Below are 24,554 nucleotides of genomic sequence, written 5' to 3'. Positions count from 1 at the left end.
ACCAGAATCTTTTAGCAAGATATTCTTAAGTTTTACTGCTAAACATAGTTACCTTCCTCTTTTGGGATGCATTTTGTCTAGCTTCAGTTTCTAGCCATGGTATTTTGTTTATCATGTCTCATCCATTAAATACAAAATCCCTTCTGCCAGGCTGGATTTTCTTTTACATATGTCAGTGTCTGAACCAAAAAGTCAAATCAACTCTAACCTCTTCCATAATGAAGGCAATACATCACGCTCCATTAAGAACTATATTCAAAGGTGTTTTTTCCAGAAGCTGATCACCTCCACAGCCACCTTGTAGTCTTTTACCACAGTACTCTAGTTGTGGTCTCTAGACACATGGTAACTTTTCAAAGACATTTCAGTCATATGATACTAGTCTTATTATGCAATTTATAGCTACCATGACCCTTTGCTGGAGAGTTAAATGCTGTAATGCTCATAGGCAACTCAAATTCCTATGCTCATGCACAAAGCCAACTTCTCTCCTTGGCCTCTGGTGCCTTTCCAACAGACTCCTCCAGAACTAAAAATTTAAGAGACTGATGTATGAGTTGTAAATATTTGTGTCTCTTTGAAACTCCAAACATTTTTGGTTTTGCTTGAATGGAAAGTAACACTGGAGTCTTTTTAGCAACTACAAAGTACAAGCAACCATGAAACAGAATAAAAATGCCTAAAAGCTCTGCAGTCTGACAGCAGGACAAAGTTCAGAAGTTCTGATTCTGGAAGCCACTTCATACTTTCTGTAAGCTCCTCAACAGCTCCAACAAAGTTGAAAGGAGTAAACGAAAACTCAGAATTGTGCAGAGATGTTGAGATATGAGCTTAAACACCCAGGCCTCCATTCATAATATTTATAGTTGTCTTGCACTCAAGAGAAGAGTCTTCTAATCCAATTGGTTGTAGCTAGGCACAGCAACTGATGTTTGGTTTGGTTTAGTTTGGTTTAAATCTTGAAGTTTACTTGGAGTTCTCAAGACTTAATATGAAACCATTCCACTTTCACTGATAAGATTTGTGAGCAGTTTGAGCAAATGTTAGAACTGATTCAGCCTGTGTGTATGTGCAAAACTGCCCTAATGTAAAGCACCCAATATAAGAACCCTTCTGGCATTTACGGTTACATCATTTGCTCTCAATTAACTTAATCCCACTGAGTAGCCCAGTCAGTGTTGCAGGTAGGGTACATGACCTGCAGCTAAAAGTGGAAGATTTAAATTATCTCACAGATTTCAGAAAGTAAGGTGTTGGTCAAATAATCACTAATTTTTTTCCCCAAGAGGCACTGAGCAGAGTCATGTCAGAAGGCACGGAGATCCATCTCCCTCTATTCATAACACTGTCTGGGCACAGCAAGGTTTCAGTCCACAAGACAATTACACTTGTAAGGAGTTTTACCCTTGGGCACGGCACTGTGCTAGCAGACACATGCCCACATGGCTTACAGTGCACAGCAAGCTTCTGTCTGGACAGCTTAGACCAGAGACACAAAAAGCTGGTGCCCAGATGTTCCTGCCCTGGTCCACCCTTGGTCATGCCATGTTTCCTAGTACAGTGCTGAGGACATGAATAGGTCTTTAAGAAAGTCTGGCATGCTCAAGAATATTCATGAAGCTATGTTTAAAGGAACTTGCAAGTTTTGAAGCCTTGACCTAGATAAAATATTTAAATTCATCAGCAAGAGAGTGGGAAAAATCCAGAGCAGAACATATGCATGAAAATTACTAATTCTGAATGCTAGTATTTTTTAATGTTTTGCCCATGAGTTTCTGTGGGATATCCATGACTTATCATAAGACAGAACGAGCAAAAAACTGAGTAACAGACCAACAGTACAATGCTCCTGAGACAAGTTTAGCCTGGTTTGTGAGAGTGCTAAAATCTCCTGTAATCTTTGAGAACAAAGAGAAAGAATAGCAGTAATCTAAAGCACTCAGAGTCAGAGAAAGCTCTGGCTCTTTCTCCAAACTCATTGGTATTACCATTGCTGTCCTATTCTTCATCTTCTTCAAACACACTGTTTTAGCGTCCTGCATCTCTCTGTTGTCCCAATTTTTCCTGTGATCTCAAGGTATGCTTTTTCAGCCTATATAGATACTGAATTTTCTGAGAAAAAGATATCTAGCTCTCTGATTTTTACATTGAGACTTTCAAAGGGTGTGAAGAAGGGAGAAATTCAGCCAGCCTTTCAGTCTGTGCCAATCTGATCCTTGGATGCTGAACTATGAAGTCCTTCTTTTACAAGAATTTCTCAATATTAATCCTGTTACGTATTTACTAAATAAGTTAATATCTAGTTGCAATGAATGGCTGTAGCATTATTTTAATAAAGCAATGGAATTACTGTAGAAATATTAATGTAGATCCAGACCATCTTCACTTTTCAGAGAGAAAACATTTTTCCACATTTAATGTCAGATGGCAGCTAGAATGGATGCTCTCAACAGGAAGCTTATGGTTAATTCTTCAAATAAATCAAATCACCATCAATACAGAAGGAAAATGCCAAAATGTTTGCTCCCTTTGTAGGAAGCCCTAATATAAAAGTATATCCTTCACAAGAATCACAAGAATAATTTTTATGACGGATTTTTACAGTAGCAAATAAAAAAATAAATAAGAATTTTAATTTAAAAAATTTAAATAAAAATTAGAAAATATTAAAACAGAAGAAAGGAAAGTTAAATATTAGTAAAACACACAATGGTGGACCATATAGAAACTAAGTTTTCTATAATCATAAATTATTGCCAAGACAATGAATTTCCTTGTCTTAACTATCACCGTAGCCAGCTATTTTCTCTGCAGATGCTGCAGTAATGTTAAATTCTTGGTGTCTTTTTAAAAGAGATGAATGAAAGCCAGATGTGGCAGAGAGAGGAGCATTTCTCCTAACCTGCCTGCCAACCAGTGGCTGGGCACACGACAGGAACAGTGTTCTGCTGAGCTTCAGAGAGGACAGGAGGCACTGCACAAACTTCTCCAAAGTGGCTATCATTGTTATTTCTAATTGTGATTGATAGCATCCTGAGTGGCATTGCTAACTATTTCTGATCATAAATACAGCCATTGCAACATGCAGGCCACAGGGTATAATGACTGGCGTAAAGTATAATATGTGGACCTGTGAGATTTCAGAGGAGATAAGTAACAATGTGGAAGAAATATAAATTAAGAATGAAGGATTATGGAGAGTAAGACTCTACCAAAGTCTTTAAAGTGATCCAAAATGGCAGTTACTTTATCTTTGAATGAGAGACCATCTGATTTGGCTTGGCAGCAAACTATGAAATTGCACACAAATTATCCTTTTAAAAGTAAAAGAAAAATCAGTTTCAGACAATGAGGTAAAACTTCTGCAGTGTTACTACCGCTGGGTCATGTCACTTTTGTGTTGTTTGGGCATGAAAATTAACATCATATTGAATAAACAAAATCTCACAAAGGTTAAGAAAAGAGACAGACAAATATGGTCTTTGGAGGAAAGGGAGGCTACAGACCTCAGACTGACCTTCGGCCATCTTTTGCTGGGAATGACAGACCCCAAGGTCAAACAGCTACTCAGCCAGAGTTAGTCTGAGCCCACCCAGGCTCAGATACATGTCCTACCCTACTGCAGGCTCTGCCATGTGGTGGGCTAGAGACACCCCTGAGCCCAGGCCCTCTGCTTAAAATTCACCAAGCCCCTAGACTAGGAGAGAATTAGCACCATCCAGGAGAAACAAGCAGAAAAGTTAATACTCCTAAAATGCAACCTTTCATTCCAAGTAACTTGAATGTGATCCTGGTTTGATCAGAACAGAGAATGGAATTCAGATGAGGCAACACTGATGCAAAGATTTGATCATCTACTTGGTACCCATTCTTTTCCTATACATTTTCATGATTAACATGTGGTCTAAGGAAATGCCAATGTTCATCTTCATTTTGCTTATCTTTTTGATAAAATTTTATCAGAAACTGAGCTTTCTAAACTCTGACTTTTAAACATGCTGAAAGATATGCAGCAAATTGAACTCTATAGTGTTGGTCCATGAACAACAGAAGAGATTCAGCTGGGTGAAAAGCTTTGGTCCCCACACAGAAAGACCTCACATTTATCAGGAAGAAAAATGCCAGAATCAGGGCATGGTATCTAACAAAACACAGACTTGGGTCCATGGAAAAAAGAGCACTGCTGAAAACATAGCTGAGGTCCCAGCTTGGTACGCTTCAATAACTGCCTATAAGGATTACAACAGCTTCAAGTGAAACTTACAAATTTGTGTAACTTCTTGTTCTTTTCGGTTAGAACTGGTGAAAACCAATCTGCAGTTTACACTTTTGGATGAAAACCACACCCTTTTTAAAATCAAACTTTTTTTTTTTTTTTTTTTCAGAAACCTATTAATTTTGTGTAAGTATTGTGATAATATTTTCTCATCAGTAAAAATGAAATATATTTATGTTCATTAAATGTTAGTGTTTCTTCCTGAACTTTCTGAATGCATGACATCTAATAATCCAACCAGTCTTCCTGCTCTGAGATCGCCAATGGCCCTCCCTAGGTCATGGATGAGAATATTTTTTTCCTTCTTTTTATTGTAACATTTGGGGCTTTTCATCAAATGTCAAATCTCATAACGTCTTCTCTGAAAGACAAATAATTATTTTTTTTGTGACAGAAAAATATCACTTTGTTACTGCAGCTGTCACTGAAATATTGCTGGTCACGAAAAGGTGAATTAACACAAACCCAGGCTAAAATCTACAACTCTCTCTTCATCTCTCCAATTGGAAATTAAGATGCACTTTATTAAAAACTGATTATACAAAAAAACACCAAAAAAGAAGAAAACAAACCAATTCTGAGTTCTCCTCATTTTTGTCAAAGTGATTGAGTGTGTCTTTCATCTCCTTTTACTGGAGCAGTGGAAACGAGGAGAGCATTCAAGACAGTTTAGAAGGACTAGGACTAGGACTAGGACTAGGACTAGGACTAGGACTAGGACTAGGACTAGGAATAGGAATAGATACAGTAAGAGATAATAAAAAGATTATCTAGAAAAGAGAATGTTTTTAAAAAAAATATTTTTACTTAAATGGCTCTCTCCTTTTGCAAAATTTTGATCTAAAAATTGTGCCAGTCACCAATCCATACAAAATTCCTTTCACAGATTGATCAAAACTAATATCCCGCTTTCCATAGTGAATGCTGATGTGGCAACAGGCAAAATAATGCATAGGAAATATTTTAAAAGACAAAAAAAGTGAACAGTACAGAACTAGAAGATTAGTCTAGGTAAAAACAGTCAACCTTAGATTTGCTTATGTCATATGTGTTTTAGATGACACGTCACTTAATGCAGGATTACTGGTTTAGGACTGTAATACTGACCACTACTCTATTTGCAACTCCAGGGCTCTGTTACAGGTGAATTTCCTATGCCCTCTGTTTCATAGGGCATGGTAGTATGATAAAACCACTTTTCTCCACTTTGTAGTTCCACAGATGAAACCAAAACATCTTTAGAAATACCCTCAGCTCAATAAATTTGCTTTCTCACATGCCAGTATGTCTCCACACAGAAAGTATCAGGTTGAATTACTGACAAAATACAGAACTGTTTATGTACACCTTGCTCAATCCAGGCAACTAATATGCAATGTACTACAAACAACAAATTTATGAGCTACACATTTTTTACAAGATACAGAAGAAAAAAATGCTTTTCTTTGTGTCAAATATTCATCTAACTAAACACAATGCACTACTACACACCCACCGCCAGTGCAAACCTCCCTTTTGTCACAGCAAAAGCGAAGTGCTGTCTTTTGGTCTAATGAATGCATTTATACAAAGATCCCTTAACATTTACTGCAAATGTTGTTTCTGTATAGACAGCAGCAGACAATATGCAGGTGGTTCTGCCAAAGAGCTACTCACCTATCTTTGAAAAAAAGATTTAAGAACTGTGATTACACCGGTGCTGTGTTACTCAGTCATGCGTGAAGACCTCCTTAAATCAAAGCTCCTAGTGACATCAGTGGCTATCAGTGTCTAGGCAAGGACTAACAACTGCAGGACATCAGTCTTGGAAACTCCTGATATGCATATGATACAAAACAGCTTTTTGCCAGCTATGACTGGACCTCGTGTACAGTTTGAAAAAAGAATGTCCTGAAATCAACTGCATTTTAAGATTTTTTACCTTGCACATTGCTAATTTCCATGCAAGTAGAAAGCACTGTGGTTTTGTGGTTGGTGGCTAGCATTTTGTGGCTTTATTGTATTTGTTTTAATATAGGAAAACTTCTAGGGCATATTTGCTTTATGACATAATTTCTTGATTGTGTCTTCCAGAAATAATTGACCCAAATCAAGTTACTGTACTCTATCTATTGGTTAATTAGAACTTTAAGATGCAACAAATAAAACATGTTATTGACTTTTAAATCCTCAATCAAATAAATATTTACAGCTGCAATTTGCCAAAATTATTTACCTTTCAATAACAGATCACAAAAAGTATATGTGCTACAGATTCAAGTGAATGCCTTGGATGTCAACAAACAAATTACAAACAGAAGGAAAAATAAGTGTTCCGGCTATCATTACAGGCTATAAATAGCTAATGTGGTTCTACTTTAAAGATGTGTGATCTTCTACATTAGTAGACTTTTTCAATGCATAATTGACCTTGAGATGGAGAATAACCTAGCAGTAGAGTGGCTTTTCTTTTAAAGAACAATGAGTATAGGTATTAGAGGATGTGCCTGTTGTCAATGATCATTGCTGAAATCTGCCTATACCACACTAGGACAATCAATTTTGTAAATGATTGCAATAATCAAGGAAATTGCCTAATTTATAAATCCTGGCATACAGCATTTTAATGGATTTCTACATTTTAATGCTGATGCTTTCAAAGCCAAATGAATTGTTGTCCAAGCTGTCACTACACAAAATGATAAAAACATTCAGTCTTGCGGGTAACTACATCTCATGGATATTCAGACCATCAGGTACATAATCAGTCTTTAGTGAAACCTGTGATAGCTTCCAGTTACAAGCCAATTGCAAAAAAAGCCACAGTTTCCGTATGAAAAAAAAACGTTCTGTGAATTGAGGACTAAAAATAGTTAAGAATTACTGAAATAAGACACTGAAAACTTTTTTAGAGTCCTTGGCCAGGTAAGACAGCCCACTGTTTTACCCCCTACTCTTTTTTTTTTTTTTCTATAGGGGAAAAACCACAATAATCTTATTTCTCTAACTAAAAGGCTGGTCCAGCAACTTTTTGACCATGGATTCTGTCAGAGCAGACACTGTTCAAGCAGAAGGATAACAGATGCAGGACATGATGCCACGGCTGTGGCTGGTGGGTAATTCTACCTAAACCACCCTCCAACCCACTCTCCACCCTCAAGCTGGTTCTGCAGACGTGGTCGTAGAGGCATTGCTATTCTCAGTTAAACCTTAAGCAATTGATTTCAGCCAATAGTGGGCTGGCAGTGCTTTACTTACTGCTCAATCTCACTAACCTGACATTTATGGTGTACTGATTGGCCTATGTCAGTGGTGGTGGTTGTAAATTCACTTTGAAAAGCTTTGTGTTAACAGCCTTCAACCAGGCTCCGAGACGAGTATGAGCAGGCAAGCTGACAATTGCTCGACCTCCTGCCCTTATTACAGTGAGTAAATCAGGCTTTGAGCCATTAGGCTGGAGCCCGAGGCCTACGCAAAAAGGATTGACATGACTAAAGGTCAACCTCTGTCACACATGTGTAACAATTTGGATAATGGAATTCTGTAACTTATCTGGAAAAAGTGCCAAGTGCGTGGAGGGAAGGTATAGCCTGGGCTGAATTTTCCAGCTTTTATGTTAAGGGCTTATTTAAAAGTCTGCACTTTAAACTCCATGCACATTTGATGCCACAGAAGCTGGGAGACCAAAATGTGCCTAGAGCAGTGTCTGAGGCAGTTCTGCAGAATATTGAGCATCACCACCACCTGGAAAAGCACATAGCACTGTTTCACTTAGTCAAATCTATAATAAATACATTATAATAAATACATAAAGACATCAGGCCTGCAACACATATTGGACAGTTGTATAGCTCATTTAAGTATTGCCTTTATTTACATGGTTTTGAATCAAAAGTCAGCAGAATAATGGTATCATAAATTAATTGCAATTTCAGGCCTTACAAACTAGTCTCATCCAATAGTGGAAATTGCTTTCGTAATTAAGTAAATTAAAAGGTCAAATATTGCCATAACATTGGTGCCTAGTCAGCAACACAGAAAGGTAGTGGTCAAATAAGGACAGAATTGAGCTTTTATATTTATTTGTGTTTCACGTCAGTACTTTTGCATATTACATAATGAAATCTCCAAGGTGAGATTATGTGCCATGGAAAAACAGATAGTCCCTGCATGATCTAGCAATTTAGAAAATATTTTTTTTTCTGGGAATAGCGTGTGTCCAGACGCGTGCATGTTCCATGCAGTCCTCAAAATTCCTGTTTCAGTAACACTGTTAAAATTCTGGGGCTGTATCCAATTCCAAACACCAAAGTTTATTCCAAACTTCACTTTGTTCAATAGGAAGAGAATCTGTCCCCACACCAAATTAGATTTATTTTGTAGCACATGTGCTTAAGCATGCAATACATACGTTGTGTAGACAGAGAGAACATACAAAAAACATGGAGATACATGAAGATAATGCATGATAAAGTCTTGTGAAGGTCACAGGCCTTCCAAAAGAAACATCAGGGTTTTGTTTGGCTTTTCGAAGCGCAAAAATTATCAAATATAAAGCACCTTCTACACTTGGGATCACACTAACTTTTTATGGACCATAAGAAAGGAGTTTGTAACTGATAGAAGTTATCTGGGAAAATGTGCTAGCAAGTGATCCAGAAATACCAATGACAGAGGGCTGCTTTTTAGATGCTTAGCACAATTTTCTTACCGAGCTTACAGCTTAGCATGCTGCTGACCACAATATTAGTGATATGTTCTCACAGCACAGGAACTTAAAATTCATGTAAAAATAAAGATTATTGGGCTTTTTCAATGGAAAATAAATGCAAGGGTCATGCATCACACAAAATCCTAAGAAATGGCAAAACAAGAAAATAACAGAATGGCTCCAGCTGTTACTCTTAATAACTTAAGATACAATAGTAAAGTAACTAAGGAGGCTTTTCAAGACAAAATTACTTGAATTTTATGAACATGACAAATTTGAAACAGAGCTGACAAGCAGTCTGGAATACTAGATGACAGATTGCTGAGAAACATAATTTTCACTTTAATAGAACGGCAGCATGCACATAATTCTATCCCCCAGTGCTTTTCTGTAACAGCAAATTTAGTCCAAAACTGCAGCCCTGAGAATCTAAATATGAATCTATCACCATAACTGGAATGAGTGCTTCATTTGAAGGGTAAGGATTCTCTGTGCATATTAATTTGTTCAAAACCATCCAGTATTGCTGCATGGGCCCTGGCCAGCGTGCATCCCAGCAAAATGCCTGCTCTTGCTCCAGCAGAAGGCAAAGGCAATGTTCTCTTTTGCTTCAGCTGAGACACAAGAAGGACAAAGAGTACCCATATGGTACTTTATTAAGATTATATGTACACTTTCTTGTGCCAGTTAATTCAGGGAGGGGGGAGGGGGTGGGGGGGTTAAGGAAGCAAGGGGAGAGAGGGAATTTTTTAGGGGCAAAATCAGTTACACAGGTTTAGCATTTTATATTTACTAATGAACACTCTGATAAACACATATATATACATATTATATATATAAAATTTTGCTCATCCCTGTGAAAAAAAGTTGCATATGATAAAGCATTACTTCCAAAAATGCTAAACTTCAATTAAGTAAAGTTGAAATGAAGTGAAATATTGTATTTGACCTTCTTAGGCTGTTGCAAGGAAAAAAACCAACTATTTGACCACTCATGAAAGATTAAAAAAGAGATAACATACTCTTTATCAGGCACATGAAGAACAGGAAACTAATAAGACTATATCCTTTGATATGTCAAAAAAAGTTTTTTTCATCTAAGCTGCATTTGCAGGGGAAAAAGACAATTTACAAATTAGCTGTTTCTAGAATTCACATTTTAAACTTGGGAGCCTGAAAAATTTTGACTACTAAAATGTATGCACATTTAAACTTCAGTGTTCTATCCTAATAGAATTTAAGTGTATGTCGTATACATTCCTTAAGTCTACTCTTATTAAATTTTGATGTTAAACAGAAAGGGAAAACCATGTGCAACTAGATTAATTTATCTCCAGGGAGTAAGGACACATTAATAATTGAGATAATGTTTTCATATATGTTGGAATCGAGTGTGCCTTTCCACTTCTTTATTAGAAAACACATTAGCAGAAAATTATCTCATTCTCATCAGTAAGACCTAATTGCTAAAAAAGTCTCTGTTTCTTTGCAATAACAAAAGGATAATTCTCACTACTTTAAAAAAAAAAAAAAAAAAAAAAGGATCAGAAACATTATCAGGCGCTGCTGGAATAAATGCCTGTATTACCAAAGGGAGTGTTTACTTAATACACCCAGTCCTGTTTTTGTTTTAAACAAATCAAAGTTTATTGTATTTTTATAAAATACAAGCAAACTCTGGTTATAGAAGTGGGCCAAAGGGGAAAAAAAGGACTACAACAGAAATGACTAATATTTTTGGCTTTCTGAAAGACTGATCTTTCTGTAAGTTATAAAAAATTATCTTGGCTGATTGTGAGGGAACTCTGTAATTTCCCATGAACACCCATAGGTGTCAAGGCCTGTTGTGAGGTATTGGAATGGTATGTAATTTACTCTGAGTCGTTGTACATTGTGCTGTGTGGATCACATACAAAGCAAACATCGAGTGCATAGTGGGAACACTTGTGCAGACAGGCTGAAGCATATTTCCATAGCATTGAACTATACATCAAATGCAATGCTTCTAATGTTTCCCACAACAAAGAGTATAAAAAAAAAAAGCAACCAAAAAAGCAACTACGCTTAAAAGTGTTTGCAATAGCCCTTCTGTTTGCCTGGTGTACACAAAGAATTGCAAACTAAAACAAACATCTATCAACTTTACAGTGTTGAGAGTAAAATATTAAAATGCAATTTTTGATACTAAAAATGTGAAATTCTCTCCATAAGGTCCATCAAGACCTAATGCTGAACAGCTGATCTGTAGACAGACTTGCATTTGCAGCTGTCTGGGAAATATTGGTGGTAGAGAATTGACTAAAGTCACAACTTTATAAAGGGACTATGATGAGACATTCTTGTATCATTTTTCCATGTAGACTAAATGCATACAGACAATGGAGATATACACTGTCATTTGTTTTTATGTATTTTCACAGATTAGGTTTTGTACACACACTTTCCAATTACTTTCTTTTAATATAGTTTTCTTTATTAAACATTGGTTTTCTGATAGATAAAGTATGTCAAATTGAAAGACAGAACTAATGAGAAACAGCAAAATTTTAGCTAGAGCTTAGAGTATGTGTTTCTTTGATAACAGTTTTTATCATTAACAGAAATAATTCAAGACCAAGAGCTGCCTAGCAATACATTATTAATAAATCAAACTGAATTCTTATTTTTAAGATAATTCAATTAAAATACATGCATTCATTTTGCTAGTCAACAGGAATTCTGTGTTGTGTGTTAAGAGCACAAGAGTAATCCCACACAAAAAAACTCAGCTGGTAACAACTTACGGCCTGAACCTTGTATATACAATACTACTGTTCTTTATTTCTTCCTTAGTATCTTTTTTGGTTTTGCTTTTAATTTTTTAAAAAAGCCCTAGCTTCATTCATTGCCTCAGAACAGTTTTTAAGTTAACCTGAAATATGATTAAAAATTCTTGCTTTTTTAAAAAAGATATTGTCAGGTTTTGCAACTTTACTTGCATAAAACATATTCATTTAAAAAATAAATTGATAATGTAAATATTTATGGAAAAATTATCTGACTCCATTTATTTTATCTAAATTCCAGTTTTTTATGTAGTACATGGATCTGGCAATCTCATTTTACTTTTATGTATTCTGTTAATTAGAACAGTCTAAACCACAACGCCCTTCTTAATAATTAGAGCCCCCAACATCATTATATAGTGTTCCATAAAAATATTTGTTTGATAATATACCCCAAAGTACTGTAATTATAATCACTGGACTTTGATGGGAGCAGATTTAAATCCAAAATGTCAGTATCTCCTGTACAAGAGAAATTCCAACTCCACTGGAGGCAGCAGCAAAATTCCCGATCACTGCAATTCATCCAGTTCTACTGATCACATTCAGGTGTGATGTGAGATTGATCTTTTTAATGTGAAAATCTGCTTCTTGCCACAATGATGTTTTTGAATAAGTACTTTGAGACAAAGACCCTGATGTGTAGTTTATTATTTGTTTACACCTAGGAAAGCATAGGAGCTCCTACTCTTCCGCACCCAGAAATATCTTCCAAAGATCTATTCACTTTCACTCTACACACACTGAAGACAGCAAAACCACTCTGCATCTCCATAGATTCCTCATATTCTGAAGATTTGGATTTGGTCTAGATAAGCAAATACATGGATCTATGGGCGTGTTTCTACTGACTGTTGCATCAATTTTGAGGCAAGCAGAGATGGAAGCTAGAGAGGACTAAGAAGAACTAAAAAATTACACCTTCCAGTACAAATAAAGAAGAAATGAATGGCAAAAGGCTAGAAAGAGAGTAAGCTCTTTCTGACACACAAGGATTATAGGTTTTCCCTAACAGTTATCACTGTTACCCTCTCTAAGACAGTGACAAATATTTTTTAAAAAAAATCAAAACAAAACTACAACCTTGAGATATCTGAAAGTGGCTTTTATAAAGTAAAAGTAAAAAAGTACTGGAAACCTCATTAGGGGAATGCACGGTAGGTACAGGACCAGAGCTGAACTGAACTGAACAAGCACTATGTCCTTCACTCTGCAAAGGGTCAGGCTGTAGAATAGAGTCCTGGGCTTGTTTCAGCAAATTTCTTGGATTGTCTGGGGGCCACAGCAACGATGCAGCACTCCATCTCAACCCACATGTGCTGCTCTAACATGATGCAACTAGTGTTGTGACCTGAGACCTCCACCAGCTCTTGTAACTCAGGTCAAAATATAGAAAGCACTGGGTGCTGTAAAAGCTTCAGACTTCTCTGATCAAATCTCTCTACTACACATTACAGCACCTGCAACAGTCAGCTCTTCTTTTGCACACCAACTGGGGCTCTGTGCTGTCCACTGGTTTTCTGGCTACCTTTATCATAGCAAGGCTTTTGCTTGCACTGGCTACATTTTCAAACCTGCTTACTCGGTTTATTTGAATTCTGGGTTTGTTAGCTTATTTTCATGGCTAATTCTGGTGCTAGTACTGCATACAATCACTCCATGTTTGCTTCAAAAAGATCAAATTTGACAAGGAAGGAAAGATTATAACTTACTTCCCAGAGATGTTGAGTGTTCCTGATGGCACCTGCTTGAACCTTCTCTGGCAAGAGCAAGATTCCTTGGAAGGGCCCAATCCAGGTGCCCTGCTGGATCCGTTGTGCCGCACAAATGCCATAGGCCAGGCCAGGCACTGTGCTGGTGCACAGACACACTTCCCGGGGCAGGTCCCGGAGCCACTCCGGGATCTCGGGCGGAGGGGCTGCTGCGGCCGCGCTGCTGGTGCCCACCAGCCGGCGCAGGGAGTGCAGGGGCCCGTGCATAGGGCACTCTCCATTGCGGTTATCAGCACACATGTCACATCCTGAGGGACAAAGAGGGAAAAACACCATCAGTGCGGTGCTGCTGGCTTCCACCATCACCACTGCCTCTGGCCATATCACGCAGGTCCCTGCGCTTGCGCTGCCATTCCATGGCAGTATTCATACACACTGTGCCCTTTTGTGTCTTGCTTAGGCTGGTTTCCCAGATCCCACCAAAGCCCTAAATAAGAAATTCCGAAGGCTGAGCAGAAATCCTGCAGACAATTTGCAAGCCTGGTGTATTCACAAACCTGGCAAGATTCATTTACTTCAACAATGTTTTTAAAGATAAATTTTTTGACTAATATAAATAGCCCAGTTAAACCATCCCAGTGTGTTTAAGCGAGACATTTTGAAACACAGTCATAGTGCCTTACAAGTCCCTCTCAACTGCTTTACCACAGCTCAGCCCAAGGGCTTAATTGGAACAAGATTTAATTTAATCCTTATTTTAAATGAACGTTCACTCTGCTTTTTACATTAACATGTGTGTGTACATGCCTGTCTGTTCGGAAAATAAAATAAATAAACCAGAACCTCATGAGTGACAAACTGGAGCCTGCATGCACATTTACCTTCCTAAAGACAAATCTAAGCTTAAAACTGAAATTATGAAGCAAATATTACTGGTTCCTAGCACACATCTGAGGTTTTATTTATTGAATTAGAATGCATGTTCTTTGGCTGTGACATGTAACTGAAGCTAGGCAAAAAAACCAAAACAGCCTATCTGAGTTTGTGAGCAATTCCTGTGAAAAAGATCAGTTGTAAAACTGTTAGTTTCCCTAACTGTTGTTAATAATGAATGATGTGTCTCTATTTTGGGAAGATCCTACCATGACTTTTCTTTTCTGAGCAAAGAAAATTTTGGTTAAATATTTCCACTGCACACTATTCCACACACCACAAACGTACATCTTCCAGGAAAATGTTTCATGTTCGAGAAATTAATTTCTCTGGAGATATGCTGAGTTAACATAACAATGAATCTCTTGAAATAAGTTGCCATCTTCTTTACATTTCATTTTTGTAGCACAATAAAGGTTTCCATATAAACTTATTCCAGAAATACAAAGAAAAACCAATAATTATGGCATAGTATTCTTGTAGCAAGTCCTGCATCTTTCCCCTAATAATTTTATATACCACTCCTTATGAAAACAGAGCACGGCATTCACTACAGAAGCAGAAGTTTCTTGGTCTTTGCCACAGACTTAGACTGGACTGCCTGCAACCACAGTTTCAATCCTCAGGGGCCCTGACTCAGAGGTTCTTCTTTCCAAAGTGGATGTACAGTGTATTAAGTAGGCCTCTTTCCTACAGATCCTTCAAAGGAAAACCCTGCCCTTATTTCAGCAAAAGCTTCTGAAGAACTATAAAGGATGTATCTTCAAATTATGGCTTCTATGTGTATTCTCCAGTTTTAGGCACGCTAAGTAAACACTCTTGTGTCATCCTCTTCTAAATTTTAGCATAAAAAAGTGGTGCGTTCAGCAACAGGAAATTATTACAAAGTTACACGTGGAATCTAATTTCGCTCAAGATCATTAAACCTTTGGGTCTTGCAGAAAACTCATGTCTCCAGCCGGTGCTCGTCAGTTTAAGTCCCCTACCCGCAGCATCGGTAGCAGATCTCAGCAGAGAGCGAGGAGACAAGCCCCGAGCTGTGCATTACTCTGGCTCTGCAGAAGGGCTGCATGTGAAATTGGCCCCAAGGCATCCATCCCTAGCAGCGCCGGGCAAGAGGCAGGAGGCAGAGGAGAGCCGGCCGGCACGGCAGGACAAAGCCACCTAGTGGGGACCGCGCCTCCGTCGGCAAAAGCCCGACTTGGGCTGGGGGGTGCAACCCCGCCTTGTCTTAACTACATCATCCCTGCCGCAAAACGACTTCTGTTGGGCTAAACCGCAACTGCAGAGGAGTTTTGCTCTCTCAGCCACGTCAATCAGAGGTGGATGGAGAATGGGATTTGCAGGACCCCAAGGAAGATATTTCTGGCGAGTCCTAAAAGAAGATTATTACTCAGCAGATATTCCTACAACCATTCTGAGATATGATGAATAAAAGGCATCAATTATATGCTGGGGGTTGGGGAGGGCTGTTGGGGATTTTTATTATTATTATTATTATTATTATTATTATTATTGTTATTATTATTTCCATAGCTAGTTTGGAAAGAGAGGTATCACCACAGCATCTTCTCTTCCCTTTCCTCTTCAAAACCAGCCATCAAGAAACCCTGTGGTTTTGGCATATTCAATGATGTTAGGGGCAGCACTGTGGTTTGGCACTGAAGGTCAGATAGGAAAGATCCCAAATAAGAAAAGGGAAGAAAATACCCAAACAACAAAAAAACAAACCCACAATCCGAAACAGTTTGGCATGCGATACACTCCAAACAGTTTATGGCTGAACTCTATGATCTACAGTTGGAGCTGATGACTTCACAGATCTTTTCCAACACAAATTGTCCTATGATTCAATGAAATCTGGCATCAACCCATGCAAGTTAGAAAGAAAACATCTTACAGGAAAACTGAGAGCTTAGAGGAATTATGTCTAACCATGATGTCAGTTAGCACCCAGGGTAGGCCCTTGAATTCTAATTGTTTGAACAGCTTTAATATTTTCTAGATGCATATCCCTCCTCACAATCAGCTGGTTACAATGAATTTCTTAGAGAAACTGTATCTCTGGAGAAATTTACATTAAACATGCTAAAGTACGTTCTTGACTCCTGTCAGACAATTTCAGCATCATGTTCCTGCATCATACCACCAGATATACTTAACTTTTCATGCACAAAAATTTTAGTACCTGACTAGAACAATAATTTCCTTACTTCATTCTGACAAAATGTGTGCATGAATGCGTGTTAAACATTTTATTTCTACATTTCCAAGAAAAAGAAACTAAGAAATTGTCAAGGAGTATAAACAAACCCTGTGTCACTGTCATTTAGCCTTACAGAAAGTCACACATGGTGATATTTATTTTCCACTGTCCAAAAACAGTGGTAATGTCTTAATGCTTGGCAGTCACAGTATCTGATCCCCTGCTGTGTTCCTTTCCCTTTGTCCTGCCAAAGCTGAAAATTTGGAAAATGGAACATCTTTTGAAACTGTTTTGGCTAATGGCTTGTTGATGAGGAGGAAGGAATCTGTATTTAATACTATGCAGTTCTTAAATTCTTCTCAGTTTCATGCTTTATACATTTAGCTTTAGTTGCTATGTAATTGTACAAATATAACCTTAAAAAATTCTCATAAATGCTATAAGGAATGGAAGCCACCCTGGATATATTTTACTATGCCTGGAGTAAAAAGGCTACTGTGCATCTTTTCTTCTTCTGTGACTAACTTTTGTGTAATTCCATTTGAGGACCATCACTGTAGGCAGTGTATTCCTTTGCCTCAGAGGACAAGGGAAGGATTTCCTTCATATCAGATGGGTGAAAAAAATCAAGAAATCCAAGACTTCCACACTACCCTGCCTCACAGCAGGATCAACAGCATCATCTCGGCTGAACTCTGAATACTGAAAATAGTGCAGGGCACAATGTGTCACACTGCACCAATCTGCTTAATAAGACATGGAAAAGAAATGGGGGGTTGAGAGGGAGAGTGTTGTGGCCCCCTGACACATCACCGAGTCTCCAAACTGGGTGGTGGCCATTATGACCCACAGTGGTGTGGGGAGTTCACATGAAAGGGATGCCATACGAGTGTTAACTTCCCAAAGGATGGCCACACAGGGTGATGAGGAGAGGTGTACTGTGCCTTTCCTCCAGTTTTGGCCTCAGAAAGGAGCTGAGTGTGAGTACAGTGCTTCACTGAGAACAGTTGAAATGGACAATTCCACTGTCTGTAACAGCATCAGTCAAGCCCCAAATCAAGTCAAGAAGAAGCAAGAAATGTGAGAAAATTGGAGGACTTGCTGAAAATGGGAAAATAAAGGACTGCAGCCAGAGCAGACTGTGTCTTGATAAAATCTAGAGATGTAGAAGGTAAAATCGGTGAGAATACTTCACTGTATTGCAGGCCCAGATACAGCCAAACACTTTGGAAGGAGATCAGTTTCTTACTTTATACCTTCAGATTCTATAGATAAGAAGGATTAAGGAAAGGAAGATGCAAGAAAAAGAAAATTAAAGGATTTCCTAGTGGAGCCGTTTGGCATGGTTCTTATGGAAGGACTGCAATATGTTACTGTTTATGTGCCTCCAGAAAAATGAACACAATGTAATGCCAATACTATAACTCTGTGTGAATACAGTTAAAAGTACTAAACCTAAGCAAAAGGACATACCATTGCCCCCAAAATGTAATTTTAAACATGCACCAACATAAATACTACACTACTACTGCACGCTTTAAAGCAAATCTGAAAGGAAAAGCCTTTTGTCATGAAAACTAGGGTTTAACACAGTGTTTTTACCAGCAAACCAGCTGTAACAATAAATGAAAGAAGTACATTTTTTCCTCAGCAATAATATGCTTCAAAGGTGCAGTTAGACTGGATACCTGCAGTTTGCTGGTATTAAAGAAGGGTGGCCTCTGACCCTCTGCTTCATAATTCACCACAAGCATGCAGGTATCCAGTGTAAGTGGCCATCATTTCACATGGTATTACTCACTTGCAAGTATAAATCACTATGGCTGTCCCTGTATCCCTGTCTGGGCCCGGGTACCCAGCTAAGCAGGAGGGAGGGTGGGAAGAGACAGTACCCTTTCATTTCCTGAGGGCTGGAGCTTTCCAGGGAAGCACTGCTCCCTTCAGTTTCCACATAGATGAGCTGGTATCTACCTCCGTTCACCAAATTACTGGCAGTTTCTTTCAGACTGCCTCACTGGAGGCAGACTTTCGTCAAACACAGATGCACTTTCCCGTCGGGTGCCCTCTTTTTATTTACTTTCTTATTCTAAATACTCTTTGCAGAGAGCGGGACCAAGCTCAGCCCGCTGACCCAAGGCTGTCACCGGGTCCCGGACGCTCGAGCCCCTCTCTCGCAGGGCTTGAAGCCGCTGGCAGTCCCTCGCCGTTCCCCCCGCGGTGCCGGGGAGGCGAGCGGAGCCCGGCCGGCGGCACCGGCGCTGCTCCCGCACCAGCGCAGGAACTGCCCCGCGCTCCGTGACTCCCGGCCGGGGCTCAGGCACACCCCGCCACAGCTCCTCTGCCGAACATGTTGTTCGAGAGCGCGCCTGGGCGCCCCGAAGTGGGTCAGGGGGCCCGCCCCTCCTGCAGAGAAGCTTTCGGGTTATTTTTAAGAGGCGAGTGGGGGGCGGGTTGAGGGAGGTGGGTTTGATTTTCCCTGTCTTCTACTGTAGGTATGAATGAATTAAATTTCTATGTCAGGTATGAGAAGGGTAGGAGAATATTGTGTGTAGATAAACCTTGCCACCCTCTGCCCCTGAGAGACCCCCATATACAATGTAGAGATGATGAATAGGCGCTAGGAGAGGAGATCGAAGTTCAGTCCGCACCGGCTCCACTCTCTCCTACAAAACTATAGGGCAATTAATTGTGGCTTGTCCCCTCATCCTTCATCTCCTGGTGGCACATATCGATGGAGATTACTGCTGATGGACCATTTTATCACCCTAAATAAACAGTCACCACCTCCCTAACCTCAATCTAATGTATGGCTATCTTCTATGTTTAAGGGTGCCAGGTAACTAATGATGTAAAATAGCTAAATCATACAGGTTACCAGCAGTCCAGAGGGAAAAAAAAAAAAAAAAAAAAAAAGGTCAGAATATTTTCCACACCGATCCACTTCACAGCATGTTATATATACACTGTCTCCCCATAAATTGAATGGGAAAAGGCGTGCAAAGTGCTTGGTCGCATGACACTTCAGTTTTACACAGCGTATTTATTACAGTGGCAGGTCGGTGATTTCTGGTGGAGGTGGAGGAGTCTCAGAGTTCTCAGTGCGGAAGCGTCTCCCAAGAAGCAAGGGGCAAGCCTCCAAGGGAACAAGCCGGTCCCACAGCCCCCGGACTCACCCTAGATCTCCTCCTGGTCACCCGAGCGCCCCTCCCCCAGCGCCCAGAAATACCCTTGTCCTTCCAGATTCAAGGCTGGGAAGCAAACGGTCCCCAGCCTCCTGACACATTATCAGGGCTTTAACATAATCCCCTTTACTTCCCTGGGAGTAAAGACTGCTGGGTTCTAATTAGGGTTTTGTCTCTTGATTGCTTTTTTTATTATTATTTTTCCCTAGCTAACCCCCTTTCAATTTAAAACAATTACATACAGACGCTTAACCCACAGCTCCTAGGCGGCCCTCGCCCCCCTCCTTCGCCCAAGACCGTGTCATATCCATTGATATTTGACGATCAAGGCGTGTGTCTACTGGGAAACCGCCGCCCATCCATCTTCCCGCGGCGGCCGCCCGGCGCCGGGCCGGGCCGAGCCGGGTGCTGAGGAGCGGAGCCGAGCCGGGACAGCTGCGGCAGCCGATCGGGCTCCCCCAGAGGGCTCGGCCACCGCCCCTGCCCCGCCGCGGCCCCGCAGAGCTGCCGGGGCGCACGAGAAGTCCGCCGGCGCCTCTCCAGAGCGTGTGGGACTTGCCGGGGAACGGTGACACGCGGGGTGCCCCGGAGAATAAGGGGATGCTCGGAATGGAGAGAGGGTAGTGTCTGGGAAAGTAGGTGAGACGGGGTATTCGCTCGGTTGGTGGAGGAGGTACAGCTAAGGTTAGAGCCCGAGAAGCAGACGGAGGCCTGCTGGGCCGGGCAGGGGAGCAGATCGACGCCCCCGCTCCGGGGAGGGGATTAGTCCCTGCGGTCCGGTGTCTGTGCCGGGCTGGGGAGAGCCCTCCGGTCTCGGAGTCTCGGTGAAGCTGTTCGGAGATGGAAATGCAGCAAGCAAGTACAACTCAAACTAAAGTAGACGGCTCCTCATCTTACCCACAGCCCCCACCACTTTCCCCTCAAACGGGCACTGAGGGTGGGAGTGATGCGAAACGGGGGGTGAAGGTGGGAGTCAAGGCGGCTGGAAATCCCGCCTGCCCACGGACCGCTAGCGTGACCCGGGCGGCGCTCGGGGAGCCGCGGAGGGGCAGCCAGGCCCGTGCCCTGCAGCTTGTTCCCGTGATCGTGCGAGCGCTTGGAGTGCGTGGCACGGCACAGTTGCGGCACTCCTTCAATGACAGTTTACTTTTTTCTTTATTTTTTTTTAAACATGAGTTGCCCAAAGCAACTGCGCTTGGTCCCAGAAGACTGAAACACTCCCGTTGAAATTTTCGCTCAGAGGCAACTAATAACCGCTGGAGTGAAAGCCGCCCAGTAAACAAGTAAATTATAAGAATGTTTAGATCTAACTGAAGAAAAACAAACAAACAAACAAAAAAAAAGCGAGATGGCGCTGGCTGCCCCCTGACCGTCCTTCCGACGGCGACGGCTGCCCCGTCAGAGCCGGACGCGATTAACAAGCGTCCCTTCCGCAATCGACCCGTTTGCTTTCCCGAATCCACCTTTAATATCGCGCTCGGGAAGAAATTATTCAGTCTTCGCCTCCGACTCTGCGGGGTGCTGTTATTCCACTCACTCCTTAAAAAATGTTCCCCCCCTAAACCGCTTTTTAATGTTCCATTCTCCTTTTAAAACCTTTGCTCTTTAGATTTACAGAGCGGCTCCGAGAAGCAAAACATGTTTTGTCTGAACGGTTCGGTTGTCCCTTAGAAGTGCATTTCGGATTCTATTTTCTGCATGTAATTTATAAGATCGCGTTTTCTTCACCCGAGAACACAAAATACACGAACAGGTTTCACTACAGGGTAAAACTAAGCATGAGGAAGTCGCTCAAAATAAAATCGACATCCCATACAGCAATGGTAAGAAGGCGGGAAAAATCTCCACCAAACTCCTACTCAACTTTCCTCCTGCACATATGCACAGCGCTGAAGACTGTGCTAGCATCCACGCAGTTTAATTAATACATTACAGGGTGTCATGGAAACTTTCAAAACAAGCTCCTCGTCTGAAATTTAATTAAACGAATCTGCGTTTTGCCTGGGCATGTGTTTCAGGATTGCTGGTTTGGGGTATCGTTTGTCTGTTCAACAGCCTTCCTTAAACAGACATTTGGGGAGTGGTGGTTGAGAAGGACAACAAAAATAAAGAGACTTAAGAAACCTTAGTATATAAGGGAGTATTGGGGGGGGGGGGGGAAGTCCATGGGCCAGAGCCATGTATTTTAAGAGGGACAGATCCTTGTGCTCTGAATGTTAGTTATAAAACTGATGAACTAATGGGAGTTCATATAGTTCCTTTCATCCCGTCAATGTCCTCGGGTGCATCATATTGATAGATACAGGGGGAAAAAATGGCAGAACCAGTTTCTAAAATTACAAACCTCTCATCTATACAGATGTTTAATAATAGTGGTGCCCCCTCTCACCCCCCAAACAAACCTCCCCAACTTTATAATTTGCAACAGGTATAAACTCTTTATAATCACCAAGTCCTAAATTAATTCTGACACTCAAGCAGACATTTCCTCTAGAAAATCGCCTTTTCTCTCTAAACGACCATGTAATGCTTTTCCGTAGGGGCGAAAACAAAAACCAGCGAGGTGTTAACGAGGTCTGAAAGGAAACGATACTCCTCGATAAGAATGAGGAAAACTTTGCTCTAGACCATCTGATGAAAACTGCAACTTTTCCCCTGCTCGGGGGAGTACTTGATTTCTGGGTATTCAGCGAAGCCTGAGCTTTCCAGGCAGGAATGGAGTGGGACATACAAGACGAAAAAAGACCAGCTTTGTAGCTAGTTGCCCTGAACCTTTGCTGAATTCATTTTCCTAAGCAGCCTTCTGAAAGAAATCTACCCCCACCACAGCCTTTCCGGTGAAGAGTGCCTTCCAGGGAAGGGGGTTTCAGACAAGGAGAACTGCTACAGAAGATTTGCCGCCCATCTCCTGAAACAACTGGTAACAACGCAAAAACTAAAGGAAGGGAAGGGAGAGACGGAAGATGCTCCTCGTGGAGTGAGAGCGGTGCAGGCACCAGCTGCGGTCCTCCAGCCTGGAGCGTTCCCGGGCTGGCCCCGTGCGCGGAGAAGCGGAGGGTAAGGGGTGGAGGAGTGCTAGAAGAGGCACGATACGTACGGTTGTTGGGGTCACTGGTGTGCTGGTTCAGGGGGATGATCTCCATGCGCTGCTGCCCGTACAGGTAGTAGTCCAGCTCCTCGGCCGTGCAGCGATAGCGGGCGGCGCCACGGTCGCCGCATTTGCCGCTGCCGGCTCCGCACAAATCCTTGCCCTGCAGGGAAGCGGGCGCTCCCCCGGCCGGGAGCTCCGAGCTCTGCAGCGGGCCGAAGACCGGGAGCTGGGTCACAGGCAGGGAGGTCAGACCAGCCAGAGAAGCGGCCGCGGCAGCGACGCAGGACGAGGTGGAGGAGGAAGACGGAGTGGACGAGGAAGAGGAGGAGGAGGCGGAGGAGAGGGAGGTCGGGCGCTGGCGGAGGCTGTCAGCCGGAGGCTCGGCTCTCTCGGGTGGCTGGAGCTGGGCGAGGGGCCCGCTGCTTTTGAGCTGGCTGCTCTGCGGGAAAAGCTGCTGCCAGTGCTGCAGATAGGCGGGATCCACCTTCAGGAACGCGGATCCGCCGGGGTCTCCGGGCTTCAGCATCTCTCTGCCTGTGGAGCGGGGAGGAAGGGGACAGAAGACTTGAGACCCCCGCCCCGCCTCGGCAGGGCCGCCTCGACCCCGCGGTCGGACACACGCTCGGACACACTGGGCCAAACGTGGGCTCTGCGCCCGCGGCTGTGCGGGACCGGCGGCGGGACCGTGCACCCGTCGCTTCCCCTGCCCGTGGCCAGGCTCGTCAGGAGAAAACCTCGTCCCGAAAAGCCCAAGAACGAGGAACGTGGTGGTCGTGGAGACAAGGCTGTCCCCCGGTGTCGGCCCCAGAGCACGGGCAGGACGCGGGCGATGGCGGACAGCCCCTCACTCCGGGCCGCCCCCGCAGGGCTCACAGCTCACCACGTCCCCGGTGCACGCACTGTCTTCCCTTTTCACTCCTTTCCCTCTCTCCGCGGAAGCAATCGACTCTCCGCTGACAACAGGGAGGAGGAGGAGGAGGCGGAGGAAAGTTCAGTCACACGCACACACGCGCGGGTCTCTCCTCTCCGGCCGCTGCTGTTTTCCACTCGGGCGTTCACAGGCGGAGGGCGCGGGCCGGCAGTGCCTTGCCCCCCGGTGAAGGTGCCCCGCTGTGCCGGACAAGTCGGAGAGGCCCCGGCCCGGGTCTGCCTTACCTGAGCGGGGTGAGCGCTGCTGCGGCGTGCAGAGGTGTCGGCTGCCCCAGGAGCCTTCGAGCCGGGCAACGGCCAGGAGCAAAGACTTCTCAGGTCTTTGTCCACGCGGGAGCGGGGTGATCCTCCTCTAGTTGCCGGGGACCGGCGGGCCGGCTAGCTGCGAGCCGCCGGGCTCCCTCTGCTGTGGCTGCGCATCGCAGTCGCGGCCGGGCGCTCGGCTCGGCTCTGGCAGGCTCTGGGCGAGACACGTGGGTTTTACGACAGCGCAAAATACAAGTGTGTGTGGTGTGTACGAGGAGGGGAGGGATCGGGAAGTTACCAGCAAGTCTGGATGCAGAGCTCTTTTTTTGGCAACTTCCCCCACTTTGTTCCTTGCTCAACTTTTAAAGGTGCCCCTTTCTACCCTTCCCTCCTCCTTCCCTCCCTCCCACCCCCCAGCCTTCTACCTCTCTCTCTCCAGTTTCCCTCCCTCTGTTTCTCTCTC

The 24,554-nt window shown here is 42.5% G+C and overlaps 1 protein-coding gene across 1 annotated transcript in view; it reads right to left on the bottom strand.

Moving 5' to 3' along the window:
• The window catches only part of PRDM6 (PR/SET domain 6), a 76,128-nt gene extending 51,787 nt beyond the window's left edge, over positions 1–24,341 (bottom strand). The window contains exons 1-3 of the mRNA XM_015653150.3: positions 24,071–24,341; positions 22,922–23,449; positions 13,504–13,811 (exon numbers count right to left, since the gene is read on the bottom strand). Coding sequence (XP_015508636.1) covers positions 13,504–13,811; positions 22,922–23,441 — 828 coding nt within the window. The 5' untranslated portion in view covers positions 23,442–23,449; positions 24,071–24,341. The remainder of the gene's footprint in view (positions 1–13,503; positions 13,812–22,921; positions 23,450–24,070) is intronic.
• Positions 24,342–24,554: the final 213 nt, after the last annotated feature.

Source organism: Parus major, chromosome Z (genome assembly GCF_001522545.3).
Source record: "Parus major isolate Abel chromosome Z, Parus_major1.1, whole genome shotgun sequence".
Taxonomy (NCBI): Eukaryota; Metazoa; Chordata; class Aves; order Passeriformes; family Paridae; genus Parus; species Parus major.
This window is presented reverse-complemented; position numbering and strand designations above follow the sequence as displayed.